The sequence below is a fragment of the Lactuca serriola genome, chromosome 9 (genome assembly GCF_051521515.1).
Source record: "Lactuca serriola cultivar US96UC23 chromosome 9, Lser_US96UC23_V15, whole genome shotgun sequence".
NCBI lineage: Eukaryota > Viridiplantae > Streptophyta > Magnoliopsida > Asterales > Asteraceae > Lactuca > Lactuca serriola.
In genome coordinates this window covers 156,229,240-156,251,294 of record NC_136416.1, presented here as the reverse complement: position 1 = coordinate 156,251,294, position 22,055 = coordinate 156,229,240, and the positions used below count along the sequence as shown (strand labels likewise).

The following is a 22,055-nucleotide window of genomic DNA, read 5'->3' as shown; positions in this document are numbered from 1 at the left end:
TATGCACATATCAAAATACCCCACACTTGAACTTTGCTTGCCCCCAAGCAAAACTAAATTTTAAACATATTAGAATCACATATGACAACTCCAATCTAACCCAGCCATTATGCCGAGACCGCAACGCATGCATTTTTGTCTACTTTTCCTAAGGACCTCCCATACTCCAAATACTCACAATCCTCATAAACACTTGCCCACTCATCCCGAACTATGCTCATTTTATGCAACCCTCCGAATCCATCCGCAGAAACCTCTTACCCTCAAGGTATTTTTAATTGAGCAACCTAAGCATACATAATCTAGAATTACAACTTTTTGATACCACTGTGGAGATCTTTTGGAATTCTTCACTTCCTTTGGTAATTTGATCTTTAATCTCTTTGAATTCACCACCTTTATTGTTTGATTTTTTGTATCTTCAACTTTTTGAATTTCTTGGAATTTTTGATCTTTTGATCTTCATACTTTAACTTTGATGCTCCAAAAATTCTTCAACTTTTCTTGTAATTCTCTCTCTTTTTTTTTTTACATGTACCTCACTCAAATCCCTACATGCTTAAGCAGGGGCGCTCAATCTCAACCTTTATTGGCTAACGATAACAATTTTCCTGGATACATTTCAGGTTTAGGCTGCTAAACATATTGCATCCCTCGGGCCGAGCGGGGTCGTGTTTTTGTCTCATGATTTCACTGGAATAAGGAAGCCACAAATGCACTATAACGTATATAGGCTCAACTAAACATTTGGGTCTTCATGCAATTATCAACACAACTCTAACATGGAATCCTAATTTTACTTTTACCAAAATTTTCTAAATTAAATTCTAAGTAATATTTTTGGTATGCAACAATTTTTTTTTTAAAATTAGCCTAAATTAAGATTCTAAGTTTTCTATTTATGTGACCAACCCCCTACCCCACACTTATTTTATGCAATGCCCTCATTGCATATTATGCAAGAATGCAAATATAGAGAGAATTGGAACAAACTCCCCTGGGGTAGCAGTCGATAGGTTGATACTCTCTTCTTCAGCTCCTTCTTCTCTTGACTTTTACCATGGGAATAGCTCATCCATGGCTCAGGTGTCATACGTCTCGTGTGGTTGACAACTCGAAAATTTTAAGGAACAAGTTTCTTTAGAATATCTCCAGAGACAATTCCTCCCAAAAAGTGGGTAAATGTTGTAGTGAAAGTGCCCAAAGCAGTTCTGGAATTCGAAAATTGGCAGCCTACTCGGCGAGTAGTAGCGAGGACTCGGCGAGTAGCTCTTGTCTTAGAACGATATCGTGTAATAACTCAAGTACTCGCCGAGTAGAACTGTCAGTTTCAAAAATTAATATAATTGATGCTCCATTCGACTCTGGTTTGGAAATGCAAACTGACCCTCTCTTCTAATTCCTTCAGTAATAGCACACTCCATTACTCTCAACTTTCACGGACTCAATCCTAAGGACAACACTCCATTTTTTCCTTGAAAATCTCTTAATCCCTTCTTGACCCTCAAATTAGCATGCCTCCTAATCTTCTATCCTGAAAAAAAAATTAAACAACTAAAAGTGACACTAATAATCAACCAACAAAAACAAACATCATCCAAGTGTTTTAACATTTGTCCAAATCATAACCAAAACATCATAAACATAAAAACATAAAAGAAAACAATTCTTCATCATTCATCCTCCATATCGGCTCCTCCCGTGCCACTTCCTCCTTCTCCGGCTCTCCTCCTCATCCGCTCATCCCAATTCATAATATATGGATACCCGGGACCGGATCTTGGGGTATATTCATTTGTTGAAAAAGATATTCAAAAGATTGGTTATTATAGTTCACCCCTTTCCTAATGTCATCTAAGTAGCGACGGTATTCTAATTGGTTCCATCCGTCATTATCCTCCTCCACTGGAATAACCGGTGGGTCTTCTCGCACCCGCTCGCTACGCTGTCTGACCCGCCTCCCTGACTCCTCCGGAATCGCCGGCTCGTCTTCATGTGGGATGGTGAATGAGTCACCAAACTTCTCGACTATCCTCTCCCTCCGATATAATGCCGTGTTGAATGGTGGAGGCTGGATAACCGTGAGTGCCCTAGCTTGCGGCAGATCAAGTATCCCAAATGACTTAGCCAGTCGAGTGATAAACATGCCTCCATTGATTTTTGAATTGATTTTCTCCTTGACCGCCCCTTCGGCAAGGAATTTGGCAATGCAGTACGGGAGGTTGCAAAAGGCTTCGGGAGTAATGATACTCCATAAATAGAAGATGTCAAGGGTTGGGACCTTGTCCCAATCCTTCCTCTGGTTGATGGTGTTGGCAACAAGTCGGTGAATAAGGCGGTGGATTGGTGAGCGGATGTGGCCTTCTTGGGCGGTGGAAGGAATATAAACTCGGTTGGCGATCGTGTTCCACCATGTTGAGGCCACCACTGCCTCGGGAAGTTCTTTGTGGCAATTTTCCAAGAATGCTTCAAAATCTTCCGTCAACATCATGCTTTGATCATAGATTCCCAACCTCCACGAGAAATCAGCAATGCTGCATTGTCGCAGCTCTCCACCCAAAGAAAAAGAGATTATATTGGGATTGTAGTAGTCACTACCACCTCGGAATGAGATGGTAGCGAAAAACTCCCAGCACAACTCAACATACACGGATTCCTGAATTTTGAACTATTGTAACCACCCATCACACGTGATGGTGGTGTACCCCAAACTGCACTCTTTCACCAGATAAGGTGTAAGCTCCTCCTCCAACCCTACATTGCCCAGCCAACCCCAATCAACCGCGTTTGGGAGATGAATTTCCTTTTGCTTGAGGGCCTCCAACCTGTTTCTAGCCCTTGTTTGGGATGACTTGGAAGTTATGTGTTGAAAGGAAAGCCATGGAATATCACTTTGACTTCCCCCGCGCAAAGACTGCCCTCTTCTGAACATGGTTCCTGCATACAAACACCAGCAAACAATACCCAGTAATTGAAAACAAAGAAAGTGGGTCTGAATAGTCATCTACTCGCCAAGTACACGACCTACTCGGCGAGCTGTATTGTCTCGGACCTGTGTATAGCGTCTAATAATCCAATTTTTCCACAGGGGTTTGTTGTAATGGCCTATCTAACCATCAATCATAAAGAAATTCGTCATAATATTACGTGATTCATGGCTAATTCGAAACCCTAGAATTTGAGGAAACCCCCAATCCAAAATCAAGCAAAATTGGGGCAAATCTACGATAAATATCGAACCTTTAATGAGTTTATAGTGTAAAGATGTTACCTTTTTGGTTGAATGATGCAAATCGAGTGGAAAATCGGAGAACTGGGACGAAATCGCGAAAATCGCCTGGCTACTCGAGGATTTGCTGTGCACGGCGAGTATGAGGTGAAATGGGTGAAAAACCCTCTTTTTTACAGACTTATATTTCACCCGTGTAAATTGGCTACTCGCCGAATAGATCGTACCTACTCGCCGAGTACATATGCAGTTACGCGTTTTTTCGGGTTACTCGGGTAGGTACTCGCCGAGTAAACGTGCCTACTCGGCGAGTAAACCTTGCAGTTTGAAAAATTTTCTGACAATTTTGAAAAATTTATGTATTTTCTCCTTTTTTAAACCATCCACCCTACACTCTAAGCATTGCTTGTCCTCAAGCAGTTATGTTCTCAAAAATAGATGAAGAAAAGAAAATTAATAAAAAATAAAGAAAAGGAAAGAAAATGCAAACTTGAAACTCGGGTTGCCTCCCGAGAAGCGCTTCTTTTTAGGGAGTCATTAGCTGGACTCCTCCCCTTCTACGTGGTTGCAATCCTTTCCAGCAACAGCAACTCTTCCATTCCTTCATTCTGGGGGACTCCTTCTTCATATTTTTTAACCCTATGACCATTGACCTTGAAAGGTGTGCCATCTCTTGATAATAGCTCTATAGCACCATGTGGAAACACCATCTTCACTATAAAAGGCCCATCCCACCTTGACTTGAGTTTTCCCGAGAAAAGCTTTAGTCTTAAGTTAAAGAGCAACACTTTTTGGCCTTCATGAATTTGTTTATCTTCTATCCTTTTGTCATGCCACATCTTGGTCTTCTCTTTATATAGCCATGAACTAGAGTACGCATCATTCCTTAGTTCTTCAAGAGCATTCATTTGCATTAACCGGTTGCTCTTTAATTCCTCCATGTTGAAATTACACCTCTTCAAAGCCCAAAATGCCTTGTGTTCTAGCACCACCGGTAAATGACATTGCTTTCCATAAACTAACCTATATGGTGTGGTACCAATAGGTGTTTTGAAAGCTGTACGAAAGGCCCAAAGTGCATCATCTAGCTTATCCGACCATTCCTTGCGATTGCTCCCCACCGATTTCTCCAAAATTCGCTTTAAGGCTCGATTTGTCACTTCGGTTTGTCCACTAGTTTGTGGATGGTATGATGTGGAAAACTTATGGGTGACCCCATATTTCTTTAACACCTTTTCAAATTGATCATTGGCAAAATGTGTGCCTCGGTCACTTATAAGGGCTTTCGGGACTCCAAATCGTGAAAATAGTTTCTTTAAAAACCGTACTACCACCCGTCCGTCATTTGTTGGTAATGCTTGTGCTTCCACCCATTTAGATACGTAATCCACCGCCACTAGTATGTATTTGTTTCCTTTGGACATGGGAAATGGTCCCATGAAGTCAATTCCCCATACATCGAACACCTCGCATACTTGGATACTATGTTGTGGCATTTCATTTCGAGATGAAATGTTTCCCACCCTTTGACAAGCATCACATTCTTTGACAAATTTGGTTGCATCTTTAAAAATTGTGGGCCAATAAAACCCAATGTCAAAGATCTTCTTTGTCGTGTAGTGTGCTCCATGATGTCCTCCCGTGGGCCCGCTATGACAATGCTCTAGTATTCTCCGGCTTTCCTTCCCGAACACACATCTTCGTATGATACCATCCGCACAGTTTTGGAAGAGGTATGGGTCGTCCCAATAGTAATATTTGATTTCAGCAAAGAATTTCTTCTTTTGTTGACTGTTATAGTCCTTTGGGATGTAATTTGTAGCTAAATAGTTAGCTATGTCTGCGAACCATGGCTCTTCTCCCATTGACACCATGATGTACTCATCCGGGAAGTCGTCTCCTACTATATCTTCTTGCAACTGCGGGTTCTCAAGTCTTGACAAGTGGTCGGCTGCCACATTCTCCATTCCCTTCTTGTCTCGTATCTCTATGTCAAATTCTTGAAGAAGTAGCACCCATCGTATCAGTCTTGGCTTGGCATCCTGTTTGGAAAACAAATACTTGGTAGCCGAGTGGTCAGTAAAAACAGTAGTTTTAGATAAAACTAAATAAGGGCGGAATTTGTCAAATGCATACACCACAGCTAGTAATTCTTTTTCAGTGGTGGTGTAATTTTCTTGGGTTGGGTTTAGAGTCTTGCTAGCATAATATATGGGTTGAAAGTGCTTATCAACCCTTTGACCAAGGATAGCTCCTAATGCATAATCACTAGCATCACACATAATCTCAAAAGGTAAGTTCCAATTTGGTGCAATAATGATCGGGGCATTAGTTAGTTTTTCCTTTAAAAATTCAAATGCCTCTAAACACTCTTTAGTGAAATTAAATGGTGCATCTTTTAATAGTAATTGTGTTAGAGGTCTAGTTATTTTTGAAAAATCTTTTATGAAATGCCGGTAAAAACCCGCGTGTCCTAGAAAACTCCTAATGTCCTTCACATTAGTTGGTGGGGGTAATTTGGCAATAGTGTCTATCTTTGCCCTATCCACTTCAATTCCCATTTTGGAAATCTTGTGGCCCAACACTATACCCTCCTTGACCATAAAATGACATTTCTCCCAATTGAGGACCAAATCGATTTTTTCACACCTAGCAAGCATTGAATCAAGATTAGTGAGACAATCATGGAAAGATGATCCAAAAACGGAAAAATCGTCCATAAAAACTTCCATGAATTTTTCCACCATATCGTGGAATATAGCTGTCATACACCTTTGAAAAGTCGCGGGTGCATTGCATAACCCAAAAGGCATGCGTCTATAAGCGAAAGTCCCACTTGGGCAAGTGAATGTGGTCTTTTCTTGGTCCATTGGGTCAATGGGTATTTGAAAATAAACCGAAAATCCATCTAGAAAGCAATAATAGCTATGGCCCGATAATCTTTCTAGCATTTGATCAATACAAGGTAAGGGAAAATGGTCTTTACGAGTGTCATCGTTTAGCTTTCGATAATCGATGCACACTCTCCAACCGGCTACCATTCGTGTCGGAATTAGCTCTTTCTTTTCATTGGTTATGACCGTCATCCCTCCTTTCTTGGGCACCACTTGGACCGGACTCACCCATGGACTGTCGGAAATGGAATATATAATTCCCGCATCTAAGAGTTTGACCACTTCCTTCTTGACTACTTTTTGCATATTCGGGTTTAGTCTTCTTTGGTGCTGTACAACCGGCTTTGCTCCTTCTTCCAGATTGATCTTGTGGGAGCAATAGGATGGACTTATTCCCTTGATGTCGGTGATGCTCCATGCTATGGCCCGTTTCCGCTTCTTCAACACTTGCACAAGCTCTTCTTTTTCAGAATTGGTCAATAAAAGGTAAGGGGGTTGGTAAGGTCAGAGGCTATAATTACTAGCTTTTGGTTGCCTTCTTCGAGAAAAGCATAATCCAAATGATCTGGTAAAGTTTTAAGCTCCGATTTTTTGTTCTGACTGTTGGACTCGTTGAGTGCAGGTGGGGTACTCGGCGAGTTTGTGGCTGTATTTACGACTTCTGCCTTTTCTTCAGAGGTACTCGGCGAGTAGAACTGTCAGTGTTCTTCACCAATTCTTCATAGTCGGCTTCTTCCAGCAGTCTTTCAATTTCCATCAAGTCTTTTTCTGGATCAAATTCTTCATCCTCAGCTGTGAACTTGATGGAATCTTCAGTTATGCATTCCTCCAATAATTCATCTAACATATCGATTGAGAATGTCGTGTCGTCACTGTTCCTTGAATACTTCATGGCTTGGTCCACTCCAAATGTGACTGAATCTTCTCCTACCCGCAATGTGAGCTTTGAGTCCCTCATGTCTACTATAGCACTTGCCGTGTTGAGGAAGGGTCTTCCAAGGATGATTGGCACTTGTGGATCCGCCTCCATGTCCAGAATGATAAAATCAGCGGGACAGACGAATTTGTCCACCTTGACTAGTATGTCTTTGCATATGCCTCTTGGGAATGTGACTGTTTTGTTTGCCAAGTGTATTGCCATGCGAATTGGCCCTGGTTCCGGGAGATCCAACTTCTTAAAGAACGAATATGGCATTAGATTCACACTTGCTCCCGAATCAGCTAAGGCATGAATGATGGCCAAGTTGCCAAATTGGCAAGGTAAGGTCAAACTCCCCGGATCACCTTTCTTCTTTGGTAGCTTATTTAGCATAGCAGCTGAGCAGTTTTCATTGAGTACTACCTTCTTCACTTCTTCCATCTTCCTTCTATTAGTGAGAAGTTCCTTAAGGAACTTTGCATACTTGGGCATTTGCATGACGGCTTCAATGAAGGGAATGTTGATTTGAAGAGTTTTGATATGATCTAGAAACTTCTAATACTCCTCTTCCTGCTTCTCCTTCTTAGCTCGGGCTGGGTACGGCATGGGAGGCTGGTAAATTTTTTCAGGAATCTGTGTGGTGGGATTTTGTGATGTACTCGTCGAGTCCACACGTGGTACTCGGCGAGTAGGGCTGTCAGAGTGTATTTCTTGGTTTCCTGCTTGCTTTTCTGCCTCCTCCTTCTGTGATTTCTTGGATGACTCAGTCTGAATAGGTTCCAGGGGATTGATTATCTTCCCACTTCTTGTTGTGACTATGTTTATGTGCGCGCCTCGTGGGTTATTTTCAGTTTTGCTAGGAAGTTCGCCCGGTGACCTTTGGTTGATTTGTTGAGCAAGTTGCCCAAGCTGTGTTTCTATATTGTGGATAGATGCTTGCTGGTTTCTAAGCATGGTCCTTGTTTCTTGAATTGCAGCATCATGGTCACTATGTCTTTTTTCTGAAGCAGCTACAAATTTGGTGAACATTTCTTCCAAGCTTGGCTTCCTTTCTTGCACCGGCTCCTCCTTTTGGTAGAACCCTCTCCCTTTTTGCCTAAACCTTTCCTCCTTGGCTTTTTTGTACTCTTCATAAGGGAGCCAATATTTCTTTTGTTTGCGCCAGTCTTCATCATATCGGCCCCCACTTGAATAACCCACTTGCGCCTTCTTGTTGCCATTCTCATCTAAATCACAGTCTCTAGTGAGGTGAGGCCCATTGCAGTTTTCACAACCCACCCGAATAGCATGGATTGTTTGATCCATCTTATCCATCCTCCTATCCATTGTTTTTAGCATAGCCATGACCGCGGATAAGTCTTCAGTAGCTGCATGAGCAGCTCCCCTAGTGACATCATGCCTAGGGTTGTGGTATTCTCTAGAGTGTTTAGAGAATTCTTCAATCAATTCTTTGATCACCGGGGGTGGCTTCTTTGTGAGCGGGCCTTGCGAGTCTAGTAACTTCCTGGTTGTGACATTGACTCCATCATAGAAGATGGATACTTCTTGCTGGCTGTTTAGGTCATGGTGTGGGCAGTTTCTTAGTAAGCTCTTGTACCTCTCCCATGCTTCATATAGCGACTCTCCAGCTTGTTGTTCAAAGTTAACAATGGCCTTCTTCAACTTGGCTATCTTGGAAGGTGGGCAAAAGTGATCAATGAATTGTTCTTTCATCTTGGCCCAAGTGGTGACTGATCCGGGGGGAAGTGACTTGAGCCAGTCTTTTGCAGCACCTTTGAATGTCACCGGAAGCATACGAAGTAGCTGAGTCTCGCGGGGCACATTTGGAACATTGAAGTAATCAGCTACATCATTGACTTCATCCAAATGTTTGTAGGCATCTTCATGGTCTTTTCCATAAAAAGGTATTTCCTTAAGTAAAGCTAGGATATGACCCTTTAGCTCAAAGGTAGCAGTTGCGGGAATTGCGGGTTGCACAAGTCCCGGGCCAGTGTCGTCCCGCATCCTCTTCTTCCATTCTCCCATGGGGATTTCATCAATGTTAGCCATTGTGACAGCTAACTCTTCCTCGGACTCAGTTTCGTGCTCGTATGTCGGGTCCTCTTCTTCTTACTCGGTCTCGTACTCGATATCCTCCTTTGCCGGTTCGTCGATTACTAAGGAAGCGCTGGATGCTCTTGACTTGCTGCTCTTCTTTTTCACAAAAACAGTCTTCAAATTGGACAAGGGTGACTTCTTTGGTGTACTCGAACTCTCCACGTCCTTTCCTTTGTTTCTTTCAATGCGGTTTCGGGATCTTCAAACGGGGGTACCAGCGGGGTGTTTGATCCTCTGGTCATGAAAGTCCTGAAATAAACAGAATAAAAGCGTAAAAAAATGTACTAAAAGAAATCGAAAATTAACTGCTGATTACGCTTGTACTTGCCGAGTAGGTGCGACTGCACTCGGCGAGTACCAGTATGTTTTTGAAAAAATTATAAACTTAATATTAAAACTAAAACAGATACTAAAACCTAATTACTGACTACTAACTGCAATAAAGTAACTTTATGCCAGTAAACTCACACAAAGGATCGAAAAAATTAGGAATTAGATTAATTATTTAGAACCGTTCCCCAGCAACGGCGCCAAAAACTTGATGTGGCTAAAATGCACTTGTTTTATCCCTACTTTTATTGATATATTTAGCACACAAAGGCAGTGAACCTGTCTTTTAGTGGTATAGTTTAGTAAGTAAGGTGTCGAACTCAGGGAACGGAAAATTAAACTAATAACTAATTTTAACTAAAACAATTAATGAAAGTAAAAGGTTTTTCTTCTAGTTTTACAAGACTAGAAACTTAAGCAACACTTAATTAACTAAATGACTAAAGCAAACAACTAATTCACCAAATTTGATAAAGATGTTTCTATTTAGGTTCAACCAATTCACTCCTATGGTTATTTGTATTTATGATAGATTAATTGTTATTGGCTACCAATTAAAGTGGTTAGGTTCATGTTCATTACTCCTAACCCTTAGACAATTAACTAATTTAAGCGGTGATCAAATGTTTAAACTAATTAATTCCCTAGATTAATGATTTGGATTAAATAAGATTTGTAGTGGTGAATCAATTTAGTAAATCAATTAACCTCTTGTTTGATGGTTTCTCAAACAAACTCACACATTAATCTAATTATTGTCTTATTAATCTTAGTTTCATAATCATTATTCCTAAGCATATGAATTAGTGTTCACATAGACATATGAGGTTAACAACTAAGAGATGTTCATGCAGCTTAATTGTCTTCCAATTAACAGAAAATAATCGTGATTAATGCATAAGGGTCTTTAACAAACTTAATTTAATAGATCACCAATAAACAATTAATCAACAACTAAGAATTAAACCATAGGAGTTCCTTGGTATTCCCCAAACAGAAACAAAAACGAAATTAGTTCATAGTTGCAGTAAAATCACACATAAAAACGAGTTCAACTAGATTAGACATACTCAAATCCTAAAGCTAAGTGGAATGATTAACCTAGTTGCTTCAATTCTTCAAAAGGTTGGAGATTAGAATTCCTCAGCGTCTTCCAGTGCTCTCAATCGTAGAAGGATCTTCAAAAATCGCCAAAAGTGTTGACCCATCAGATAAATGTTTGATTTTTATAGATATCTCAAAACAGGGGGTACTCGGCGAGTAGCAGACCCAACTCGCCGAGTAGACTCGTTGTTATCCGTCTTAGATTAGGAGTCGTGTCTATCTTCTGGAATATTCAGCTGGACTCGCCGAGTAGATGGTCTTTTGTTCCTCAATCTTCATTCTTTGGTCTTCAATTGCTTTCCCTTGCTCCCTTTTACTCCCAAGCATGTCTTTTGAACTGAAAACAAAATTTAAACAATATTAAGTACCTTTTGTCCATATTATTCACATAATTAGTTAAAAATGAATAAAAATGTATACTAAATAATTAACTAATTATGCACATATTACCACCAAAACAATGTCATACTGCTCAAACACTCAACCATAGCAAACAACAAAGGAACCAACACACGGGTCTCCACTACACAACTGTCAGGCCCAACTCACATAAGTGAAATCCATGATGATTCATGATACACCATGAAACCATCTAACCATTAGGATGAGAAGCTCATGGTTCATCACCGTTCTTGCTATCAGCCATCCACAGGTATGAAGACTCCCGCCCAACACCTAGTGGGCCTATAAGCACAAGACCATCATCCTATCGACCTGCAGGAACCCAATCAACAACCCACTCAATACTTACCAAGAGACAATATGAGCTATACAATTCTATAACACACAACCCTTCCACAGTCCAGGTTGCCACTGACGGGTCATCAAACGTAATGTCTCCTTACTCGATTAGAAAATAGGATAGACAGTTGAATGCTTGTTTCAAATCGAAATCTATAAATCAGATAAGAATCATGCCGCAAAGTCGGACCAAGTGTTCTCGGTCTCTCTTACTTAGTCCACATCAATGTTCTAAATAACGTCAAACGTGACTTGACGGCAATGTCAAGCCTCAAGCTTTTTCAAGCTGTGGTGAGGTGAGTCATGTCGTTTGTAAAGTGTGACTTAAGGTGTTAATTTTGTATATAATTAATAAATTTTATATATTTTCTACTATTATTCATTTTTATATACAGATATGCCTTAAGACGACATTTCGTTAAAGTTTGGTGGCAAGTACAAACCTTGGAGCCATGACAAACTTTTTAGAACCTTGGTCCACATATACCCCTCACGACAATACTTATTGTACTACCAACATTTCACACTTCCAAGGAGAAAACACGATGCTCCTTTGGCTGAAAAACATCTAGCGAATAAAAAGTCCATTCGTGACATCATAATAAGAAGCAATGGTGAGGAAATCAACAATCTTCAATCTTCCATGGTCAATAAACATCATTGGGCTCTAGGATATGTAACAATGTAGAAAAACTCCAAAGGGAATAATCAACAGAAGCTATCTAAAGTAATAAAAAAAAATATGATTTTTGTCACACCCCAAAACCGGTATGGCGGAAACGTTATGGGGTGGATGACGTCATGTCAAGTATCACAACATATGCAGTATAGTAATCAAAGTAACAACCACTGCATTAATAGTAATAGTTTTACATAAGTTACATTTCCTAGAGACATCGAAGTAATACAAAAACTAGTATAGATGCAGCTCGGTTCTAGGCTGACTTCGCAAAAGCTCCTGGGATGTACCTATCTATCGCTGACCTGAGAATACAAGTTATTTTGAAAGCGAGTATCAACATTTTTATAAATGCTGGTGAGTTCATAAGTATTTAGTGTCATTTGTGTAAGTAAGCATTTTTATTCAAAATAACTTTATGAAAAGTAGTAGTTTAGAATCTACAGTGTATTGGCGTCCTTTCCAGAAAATCCTATATTTTCTAAATAAAAGCAGTCTTCTACCAAGACTCCACAGAGTTATGTTTTAAAGCGAAATTTTCCCTTAAATACTATCATTACCAAAATACGGTATTTGACTTTAAAGAAAGTAGGAGAATATCACTAGTAAAAATACTAGGGGAAAATAACATATGCCTCAACAGAAATACTGCTGACTAAGGCAAAAGAAATCATAGACTCCATGAGAGTATCGAATGAATAATACGCCTGGCTCAGTCTAACAAAAGGAAACACAAACCCAGACGGTATCAAATGAACGATACGACTAGCAAGGTCTAAAACAAAGAAACACAGACCCCAGACAAGATCAAATGAACGATACAGCTAGCAAGGTCTAAAACAATGAAACACAGACCCCAGACAGTATCAAATGTACGATACAGCTAGCAAGGTCTAAAACAAATGGTAATCTTAAGTGGGTTGTTTCAAGAATACCGTGTTAATTCTCGTTACCTTAAGGCCATGAATTATAAGGTAAACATGGAGATACTCATAACCATACTGATAGACACTAGAGTACTTGACGCCCTGCAAGCGTCGGAATAATTGTGACATTTGTCACCCCTTGGCTTGGTAGGCCGAGGACTGTAGCTAGCAGTCAAGGTGTGGGAGTGTTATCCCCGTATAGATCTATACACACAATGCCTGCTCTCCCTCCAGGAGACTCTGGTTACCAACTTGACAACAAGGAGATCCGTGTCCTGAAGATGCATCTCGTATTCTGAATTCTAATGTAAGTACTAGAAATAACGATATAGACTCACGAATGAACTGACTCCTTTGGAATGCTCGTACTAGAAAGAGTAAATAGACTCTCCTAACTATTCCTATAATAGTTACTAGTGTTTATGGTCTATGAACTGGTCGATGGAAACCTTTATGTCTATACATGTATACACGATATATAACTAATGTTTAAACGACCTTCAGACTGATAACCGATACCCACCAGACCACATCCCAACGAGGAAAAGGAAATAGGGCGAACTAGCCTTCCTAAGTCTTTTAAACATTATTTATATAACTATACAAATACAGACATGCATTTAACGAAAAGTCTATGAACGATGAATGGAAGGATGCCCTTGCTCCCCAAGGGAAATGAACTGTTCGATGGAAACCTTTATGTCTACACATGTATACATGATATACAACTAATGTTTAAACGACTTTCGGACGGATACAGATACCCACCAGACCAAATCCCAGCGAGGAAAAGGAAATAGGGCGAACTAGCCTTCCTAAGTCTTTTGAACATTATTTATATAACTATACAAATACATACATGCATTTTAACAAAATAAAAACATAGAAGAAACTCCCGATGAAAACCTTGGAAAACCTTTACACATAAGAAAATCTACGACTTGATGTTAGTTTGTAAAACAAGTTTTAAAAACCTTTGGAATCCTTTGAAAAACCTTTCGTAACAACTTTGAAATTGATTTTTATAAGACAGATTAATTGAAGAAAACCTTTGGAAAACCTTTAACAGAGTTGAAAGCGAGATTTGGAACATCTTAAGCTGGATAAACAGTTATCACGTAAAAATGTATTTGGCTATACAGTTATTAATCACATGTGATTTATATAATAACTGTATAGATCAACTTGTATTCCCCCCTATAAAAGCAGTTAAAATCATTTAAAAGGTTAATTCAGGGGTATGAACTCACCTGTCGTGGGCGATTCGGATGAATGGACGGTATAGGATGCTAAGTGTCAAGTGAGGATTTGACCACACACGCGAATCCTATTTAACATGTAATGATACATTTAAGTATCCAATTAGTCATTTAATTAACTAATTAAGCAAGTAATGATGTCCTACTACATAAAAACACTTTGCTACAAGTGCTAGGAGTACCAAGGGTTGCATATAAGGTACGTATGGACTCACATTGGAGTTTACTCTTCAAATGATGGCCCTTATGGGTGTTTACGGTTTCAAGACCACTTCCCCCATGAGTTTACGGCCGTAAACTCATGGTAGTGGTGTCATGGGATGTTTAAAGGTCTTATCTCACTCATAGAATCATGCTAGAGTCGAATCAAGGGCTAAGGAAGTGGTTGGGGCTCAAAATGGACACTTTATGGAGTTTACGGTCCTTGGACCACTCCCTTGGGAGTTTACATCCGTAAACACATGAGTTTACGGTCGTAAACTCATGTTAGTCCATTTCTCTTGTTGTTTGGTGGTTCTAGGCTATGTAGGCAAGGTTCTAGTCACTTATATGAGCATAGGAAGGTGTTAAAGGCACTTAAACACCTTGGAAAGATGTTTACGGTTTTGGGAGACCCTCCCAAATCGTAAACTGAAGTGTTGCTCATTTGGGCATGTTTTGGTGCATCACCTGAAGGAATACAAGGTTCTAGGCACTTATGGAAGCTTTTGGGGGTGTTTAAGGGGTAATTTAAAACCCAAAAAGGTGTTTATGGTCCTTAAAGATGGGTTTACGGTCCAAGAATGTTCTTGGGCCGTAAACTCATGTTTACTCCCCATATGTTAAGATTTTGGTGTTCTAAGCCCATATGTGCAAGTCCACAAGTCATATCTAAGCCCTAGGAGTGATTTAGAAGGGTTTTGGGGCTTCAAAACCCCACTTATGGGTGTTTACGGTCCAAGAGTGTTCGTGGGCCGTAAACACATGATTTTTCCACTTTTGGATGTCTTAAACACGTATTTGCATGTTAAATGAGCTAAACAACAAGTTAGGGTAGATCACTTACTAGTTTGGGGCTTGAAAGAGGCGATTTTTGACCAAACCCGATTTGTAGAGAGAGAAAGTAGAGAGAGAGACTCCTAAGGTGTGGAAAGGGTTGGAATGAAACCCACTCAACCCTTATATAGGGTGGAGTTTATGGCCTGGTTGGGGGTTCACCCGACACCAACCGCGAACGGGGTTTTTCACGACTACCGTTAAACACGACAATTTTTAAAATTAGACCGCCTTATTTTTGGTTCGCTTGACGAATATTATTTAAAATATTCCAACGGGTTTAAATCCGGTCAAAAATATTTTTGGGATAAATTTGGCTAATTTTTGACGTGCTTAATTACGACGTTAAAACTAACGGAAATTTTTGGGTTGTCACAAGTTTTTAGTGAAAACCCATAAAAAATGCCCCCTTTGTAAATAAGAATTCCAAATCAGTTCCGTGCTTCCCAAATCCTTTTAATAACTCCCCCTCGACATCATATTGGTCTTCAAAATAATTATGAAGTGCATTCGCTAAAGACATGAAGATCCAAAAGCATCATGTAACAAATCAAGAGCAAGATTTTCAATCAAACTTGATCAAGAAGAGCCAAAGTCGAGAGACATATACCATATAGCCAATTACAACAACTAAACTCCATATATGCTCATCGAGACACCAAAAATACCCGACTTCAATAAATCATTTTTATGTTTCACTAAAAATCATCATGCTGAATAGTCATAATCTTCTTTTGAATGTCCATATCAAATTCTCCCCTTTTCTATAATTGGAATTTGATTATAAAACCTTCAAATAGGCATGAGATTGTGCTCAAATCGGATATATCAATGCTATACTCCCTATTGACAAGTGGAATAAACATGAAACTCCAAATTCGAAAAGTAGAAAATATGATAGTTTTTGAAATTTTGACTTTTTTTTACTTGAATGGGAATCAAATATGTAATGTTCACGTTAAATAATCTTGCGAAAAAATCAGATCTGATCATCCCGAACATCAACTCGAGGGACCAAATGTGAACATTTTGTTTCTACCCCACTTATCAGAATTAGATCGTCAATGGAGTATGAGTCATTTTAAAATTGGAAGAAATTAATAATCTTTGTAATTATCAGTGGTACAAAGCAAGTTGGGACCGAAGATGCTTTAATAGGAAAGAGATTTTTGAAATCTTGAGTACTAAATGATGTTTTTGAGATTGAACAAAAATGTCTTAGAAGTCGAAGAACTTAAGCCTATATTTTGGTTTTATTGATAAAAAATCATCCATAATTTATTATTATTATTATTATTATTATTATTATTATTGCAATTTAACCATTAAAATCGGTAAACACTTGCAAAATAACCATTGTAAGCGGTTAGTGCCATTTTTAAGGGTTAAATTGCAAACAAAAAATCATGAATGATTTCTTAGTTAATAAGATTAAAATTTAAAGATTTTTCTGAAACTTGTTCTTTTTATATATATTAAATTTATTTGAAGAAAACTTATATATATTTTTTAAAAACTCAAAATAAAGATAATTTTTTTATTAAAAAGCACAATAATGATAAACTATATGTCATTTTTGGACATTTTGTAATTATTTTTAATAGATATCAATACTACAATCATAAATATATTATATCTTATATAACTGAAGAAGATCTTGTTGATTTGTCGCAAGAAATGTATTTCTAGGCCAAATGCTACTTCATTGTTGAATTTTCAGGTCTTAAGTATACCATAAAACTACCACTCACCGAATATATTTTCACATTCGAAAGACACCTAAGAAATAAAAGGCTAGCTGTTATTCCTAAATAAATTTCCATTATACACACTATATGGTTTAGAAACGCATTTATTACGACAAATCAACAAGTCTCTTTTTGTGTTCACTAATGCCTCATATTTGTCAAAAAAAATTATTTTAACATTTTATCAGGTTTTGTACCTTTTTAGTCGGTCACCATTTTATGATAAATTAACAAAACCAACACTAACGAGTTACGAGGGTTATTTTAGAATTATTTGCCAGTTTCAATGGTTAAATTATAAAAAAATGATTTTTTGTCCATAGAGCCGAAATATAAGATTTTTTTTTCAAAAAGTTAATTGCGAAGATACAGTGAATCGATTCCAAATTAATTTGGCTAGCCACCGAATTCATCGTATCTTGCCTTTTGCCAGAGTTATTGGTAGCCATGGGAACAACATACAAACTTCAATTGATTTTGACTTCACACAGACTTCAAACGATTAATAACATCAACACAATACTGAAGTCAACTGAATTAATAACAAGAAACGAAGCTCATCAGAATTTCAATTTCAAATCCTGAACCTCTCTTCGATTCCAGTTCATCGTAATAGACTTAGGGAAAGTAAAATCATTCTTTTATGAACCAACCTTCAACTCGATCAGCAATCTTCATCATCAACATCCAATATTCAACCAATTATATATATATATATATATATATATATATATATATATATATATATATATATATATATATATATATATATATATATATATATATATTAAAGATGGACAATCCATAGGATCAGTATCTAATCGGGGTTTAATTAATCAGGTACCGTTCCTCCGGTTACTCTCCTTTGTACCATGGTTGCGGCTTCCGGATCCTTCCCACCGCCTCTCTCTTTCACCGTTTTCATTCCTTATCTATTCAACTGCAACTAATCTTTGTCTTCGAACCCAAACTCAAACAACTGTTCATCGTCGGCTTCTTCTTCTCCGCATCTGCTGCCCCCATCTTTGGTTGATTCCCATATCCGACTGAGACGTACTCTGGCTTATTCTTCTTCACCGTTTTGCTTATTCCTCCACCGCCTCATCTAATACTCCTTTATTCCATTTTGAGGCTGCCTCTCCCGTCTTCCGCTTCCGATTCAGATCAGACATGTTTCTGCTTTTTCTTTTTAGCGACTTTGTTTCTTTATTTCTCGGCAGGTACAAGTCGATCCTTCATCTACGTATGGTTTCTATTTTGGGTTTATTGTGATTTTAATTATAGCTATTAAATCTGGCAGCGGAGGTGGTTTTCAGCCAGCTCCAATACCGACTGGTTTTGAACGAGCTCCGTGTATCCGTTCTCTCATCTGGAATCAGTTCAGGTAAAGGGCTTCAATTTCTAATTTCCTTTTTTCCTACGCACTGACGTTCCTATTTAGTTTTAATTTCATTTGATTTTTAGATAATCAGATGAAGGAGAGCATATCTCTTTCGGTTTTGGTGCATATGTGTTGGTCCAATTCGTTTCTATTTTCCCTCCATTAATGTTTAAACCCTAAATTTCAAATGCTTTTTTTTTCTCATTCAATTTGATTACGCCCGACATTGATTTTATTTCAAATCTTCGTTTTTCAGTGATTTTACCCTTCGTGGCGAAAAGAGGAGCGCTTCAATGCATCTGATGCTGATGGAGATGGTTTGTTGAATGTAACTGACTTCAATGAGTAACTTCTTAAAGGTGTAAAAACGATTTTCTTTTTACACTTCCATCTTCTTCTTCTCCTAAAATTTGAGGCTTTTTTGTGATATTTAGCTTTCAGCACCCTGCAGAGACTCATAATCCAAGACTGATTCAAAGTAAGTTCAACGAGTTCTTCCATGAACTATTTAACCTTGTAAGAAAATATGATGACGATAGTCATAATTATTCACATGAATCTACTGATTCATTGGAATCCCCTACAAAGAAGTGTTCTGCTTTATAATTTTTTTTCTATGATTTGGGAGTTGCTAATATCTTATGGATTGACTTCTCACACAACTGGTTTTAAATTTTTTAATGAGGCTGAGTTTTGATATTGTAGCTACTTGTATGATGTGGAACTTCTATCCGTCATCGGGAAGCTTCACTCTTCAGATTGTTATAATGCCAAACAATAGATAGGTTATATTATATCACAGGTAAGCATGGTTGATTTTGATGTCTTCTTATAACTTTGGCCTTGAAATTGTAGTAATTCAGTAGATACAATCATGTAGATTGACTTCTTTGTGTGAATAGTCAATGACTTTTTTCAGATTTGAGCAAATTGATTGAGGGTTTGTAAGTTGACTAGATAACATGCGTAATAAGCATCAGAAAACCTACATATCTTTTACTTCACCTTCTTCCGTATCTACTGCTGATTCCTTTGATTCTCCTTTTTAGGGATTTAGAAAGGCTAGTGAAAGTGGATTTACAAAATTCACAGGTAAGTATTGTTTAGTTCCCAATTTACACAAAGTATTAATCATTAAAGAAAGGTTCTTTTTTTGCAGAATGAATTGCCAACTTCGGAGCAGCAAAAGTCAGATGATAAGATGTTGAAGTTGGTATATGATCAAAAGGTTCATTTAATTCTTCTTTTTAAGTCTTGAGTTCTATGATTTGGGTTCTGCTTTCGGTATCGATTTGAAGATCTATTAACACATATTTTGCCATGCCATAAGGACGAAGGGTATTTTAGGGGCATAAATTTTTTTCTTGAATTCTAAGATTCTAAGATATGACCTTTTGGAAAAAAAATAAATAAATAAAAGTTTAATCTGTTTTCAAATGGTACCTCAGATACAGATAAGAAACGGTCCCTCTCTGTGTATTGTTGCACCTTCTCCCGTGGTTGCCTAGTAAAGGCAACATACATCATGTAAATTTTCTGCAAAATAAAAAAGAAAAAAGGTATAAATAACATTTATATTGATTATTAGACAAACAGAAAATGAAAATTCAACTGGGAAAAGATAGATGTACAGACATGGCGAGACTGAACAGCTTCATTGACTTGGCGCCTTATACCCTCAACATGACCCTGCAAGAAACAAACTAAGAATTGAACTTACGTTTTTATTTATTTCATAAATATAATGAGGGTATTTTAGTCTTTTAACAAAAGAAAGGAAGAATAGAATTGGATTCCCACCCTCCTTTAGGAACATGGAATTTGAAGGATTCCAGGAAATGAATTCTGTCCACATTTGGCATCTAAACAAACCTTGGAAAAGAATCTCAAATTCCAATTCCACATGCATAAAGAACGAAAACAGCATTTGTTCTTAGAAATTACAAAAGAAAAAAAAAAGGAGGCATACCCCACATCCACTTTGTGGTTGATGTATCATAATACGGACATTTGACATTTCATATCTCATGCCCTTTTCCCCACCAGCAAGAAGTGCTCCGAAAATTATGAGGGGGGCTTTCTGTTTAATTTGGCTGGAATTGGAATTTAATTCCATTCCAGTGTTGGTTCCAAGGGTGATACATATGTTACAGGGCTTGCCATGTCTAAGGTACATTTATTTTATTTAGCATTTGTAGATTTAGTTTTTTTTTTTTTTTTTAATTTTTTATTGTTATTTATATTCATTTGTTTACAATTAATATATGCAATCTGTGAAGATAATAGTGCATCAAGATTTGGTGCATGATAGTTTTAGCACCATTGTTATTAAATTCATTAATGAGAATGAGACCAATGAAGAATTATGTCGATGACATAAAACAAAATTGGTGTTGACTTTACTTCCACTATACAAGTGCTCTTTTTAGTGTTGCTTCGATAAGAACCATTTTAAATTTCTTTGGTTTACATTTTAATCATTAAATTTAAAGAACTCTTTTAATATAGAATCTATTTATGGTATTGTATGGATTTGTTTATTCATGGACGCAATCACATACCGAAAAGCTTTGGAGAATTTCAAATCGTACTAAACGAGTTTATTCTCCTTCTGATACAACTGGATTGCAGGTTTGTTTTTTCTATTTGTCATACTTAATTATATACAATTTTATCTTCGGAGCTATCTAAGTCCATCCCCACAAAGTGGGGTTATCAAACGATCTTTAATTTTATATCCTTTTAAAACATGATTGGTCAATATTCTTATAGCAAAGCAGAGGACGTCCCACAAATGTAATCCTTCGTATTCATAAGAAGCACCAGATGCCAAAAACTATCATATCTGTTTAGATCTATCCCCGCAACGCGGGGCTCCTCGTCTAGTTCATAAGATAGATCATCACCGCACCAAACCAATTTGTTAAAATTGACAATCAACTCATCAACTTCGTCCACAGATAACAAATTATTCTTAGAATGTTTTCCGGCAAATCATTCAACAATCAACTTCATCAAATTACCTTCACATCGATTTCCGATATAATCACCAAAATCATCGAATTGAATATCCAGATCAAACAAATTTCGACAATTTACGAACTCTAGAAAAATGATAAATTAATCGACAGCGGTGGATAAGATTTTGAGAAACAAATTTCGATTTGAGAATATGATATGAAGAATCGAATGAGTGGATGCTTTTCTGATTGAATCATGGATAATCAATATACGAACTGGACTCGAAGTATTAACGCCAAAGCATTTTGAAATTGGGCCAAAGAAATTTTATATGAACAGTAACATACTGGAAGTATACTGGATCAAAAATAAAATTGGGCTGGAAGTTTACGATTTGATCCAATAAGAATATGAACAGAAAAAAGATCACACAAGTTTGGGATAAATTTGGGCTTTGAACAGTTAAACTCTTCATATCTGAACAAAAGCATAAAAATATAAACATGACTTTATAAAAGTGAGAGACATCAAAATCATTCGAGTTTTGTAGAAGTTGTCAAAAAGTGGATCGTTCCATGAACCACTCGCTTGAAACTTCATGGTCTGATGCAAGTTGTTTGGACATGAACGTTTGATTTGACACATAATAATCTCTCTCTCTCTCTCTCTCTCTCTCTCTCTCTCTCTCTCTCTCTCTCTCTCTCTCTCTCTCTCTCTCTCTCTCTCTCTCTCTCTGTAATATTGTCCGTTTT

General features: G+C 37.8%; 1 protein-coding gene, 1 long non-coding RNA gene and 1 other non-coding gene across 3 annotated transcripts; 2 read left to right on the top strand and 1 right to left on the bottom strand.

Moving 5' to 3' along the window:
* Positions 1-6,775: 6,775 nt before the first annotated feature.
* On the bottom strand, positions 6,776-7,483 carry LOC145076183 (uncharacterized). Its single transcript, XM_079022148.1, has one exon. The coding sequence runs from the start codon at positions 7,481-7,483 to the stop codon at positions 6,776-6,778; it is 708 nt and encodes a 235-aa protein (XP_078878274.1).
* A 1,117-nt stretch (positions 7,484-8,600) lies between these two features.
* On the top strand, positions 8,601-8,707 carry LOC145077525 (small nucleolar RNA R71). The gene has a single exon (XR_013693268.1). It is a non-coding gene; the product is annotated as a small nucleolar RNA R71 (small nucleolar RNA).
* A 9,334-nt stretch (positions 8,708-18,041) lies between these two features.
* LOC145073154 (uncharacterized) lies at positions 18,042-20,750 on the top strand. The gene is made up of 7 exons (XR_013691259.1): positions 18,042-18,181; positions 18,262-18,345; positions 18,599-18,701; positions 18,777-18,820; positions 19,048-19,144; positions 19,392-19,434; positions 19,502-20,750. It is a non-coding gene; the product is annotated as an uncharacterized LOC145073154 (long non-coding RNA).
* The last annotated feature ends 1,305 nt before the right edge of the window (positions 20,751-22,055 follow it).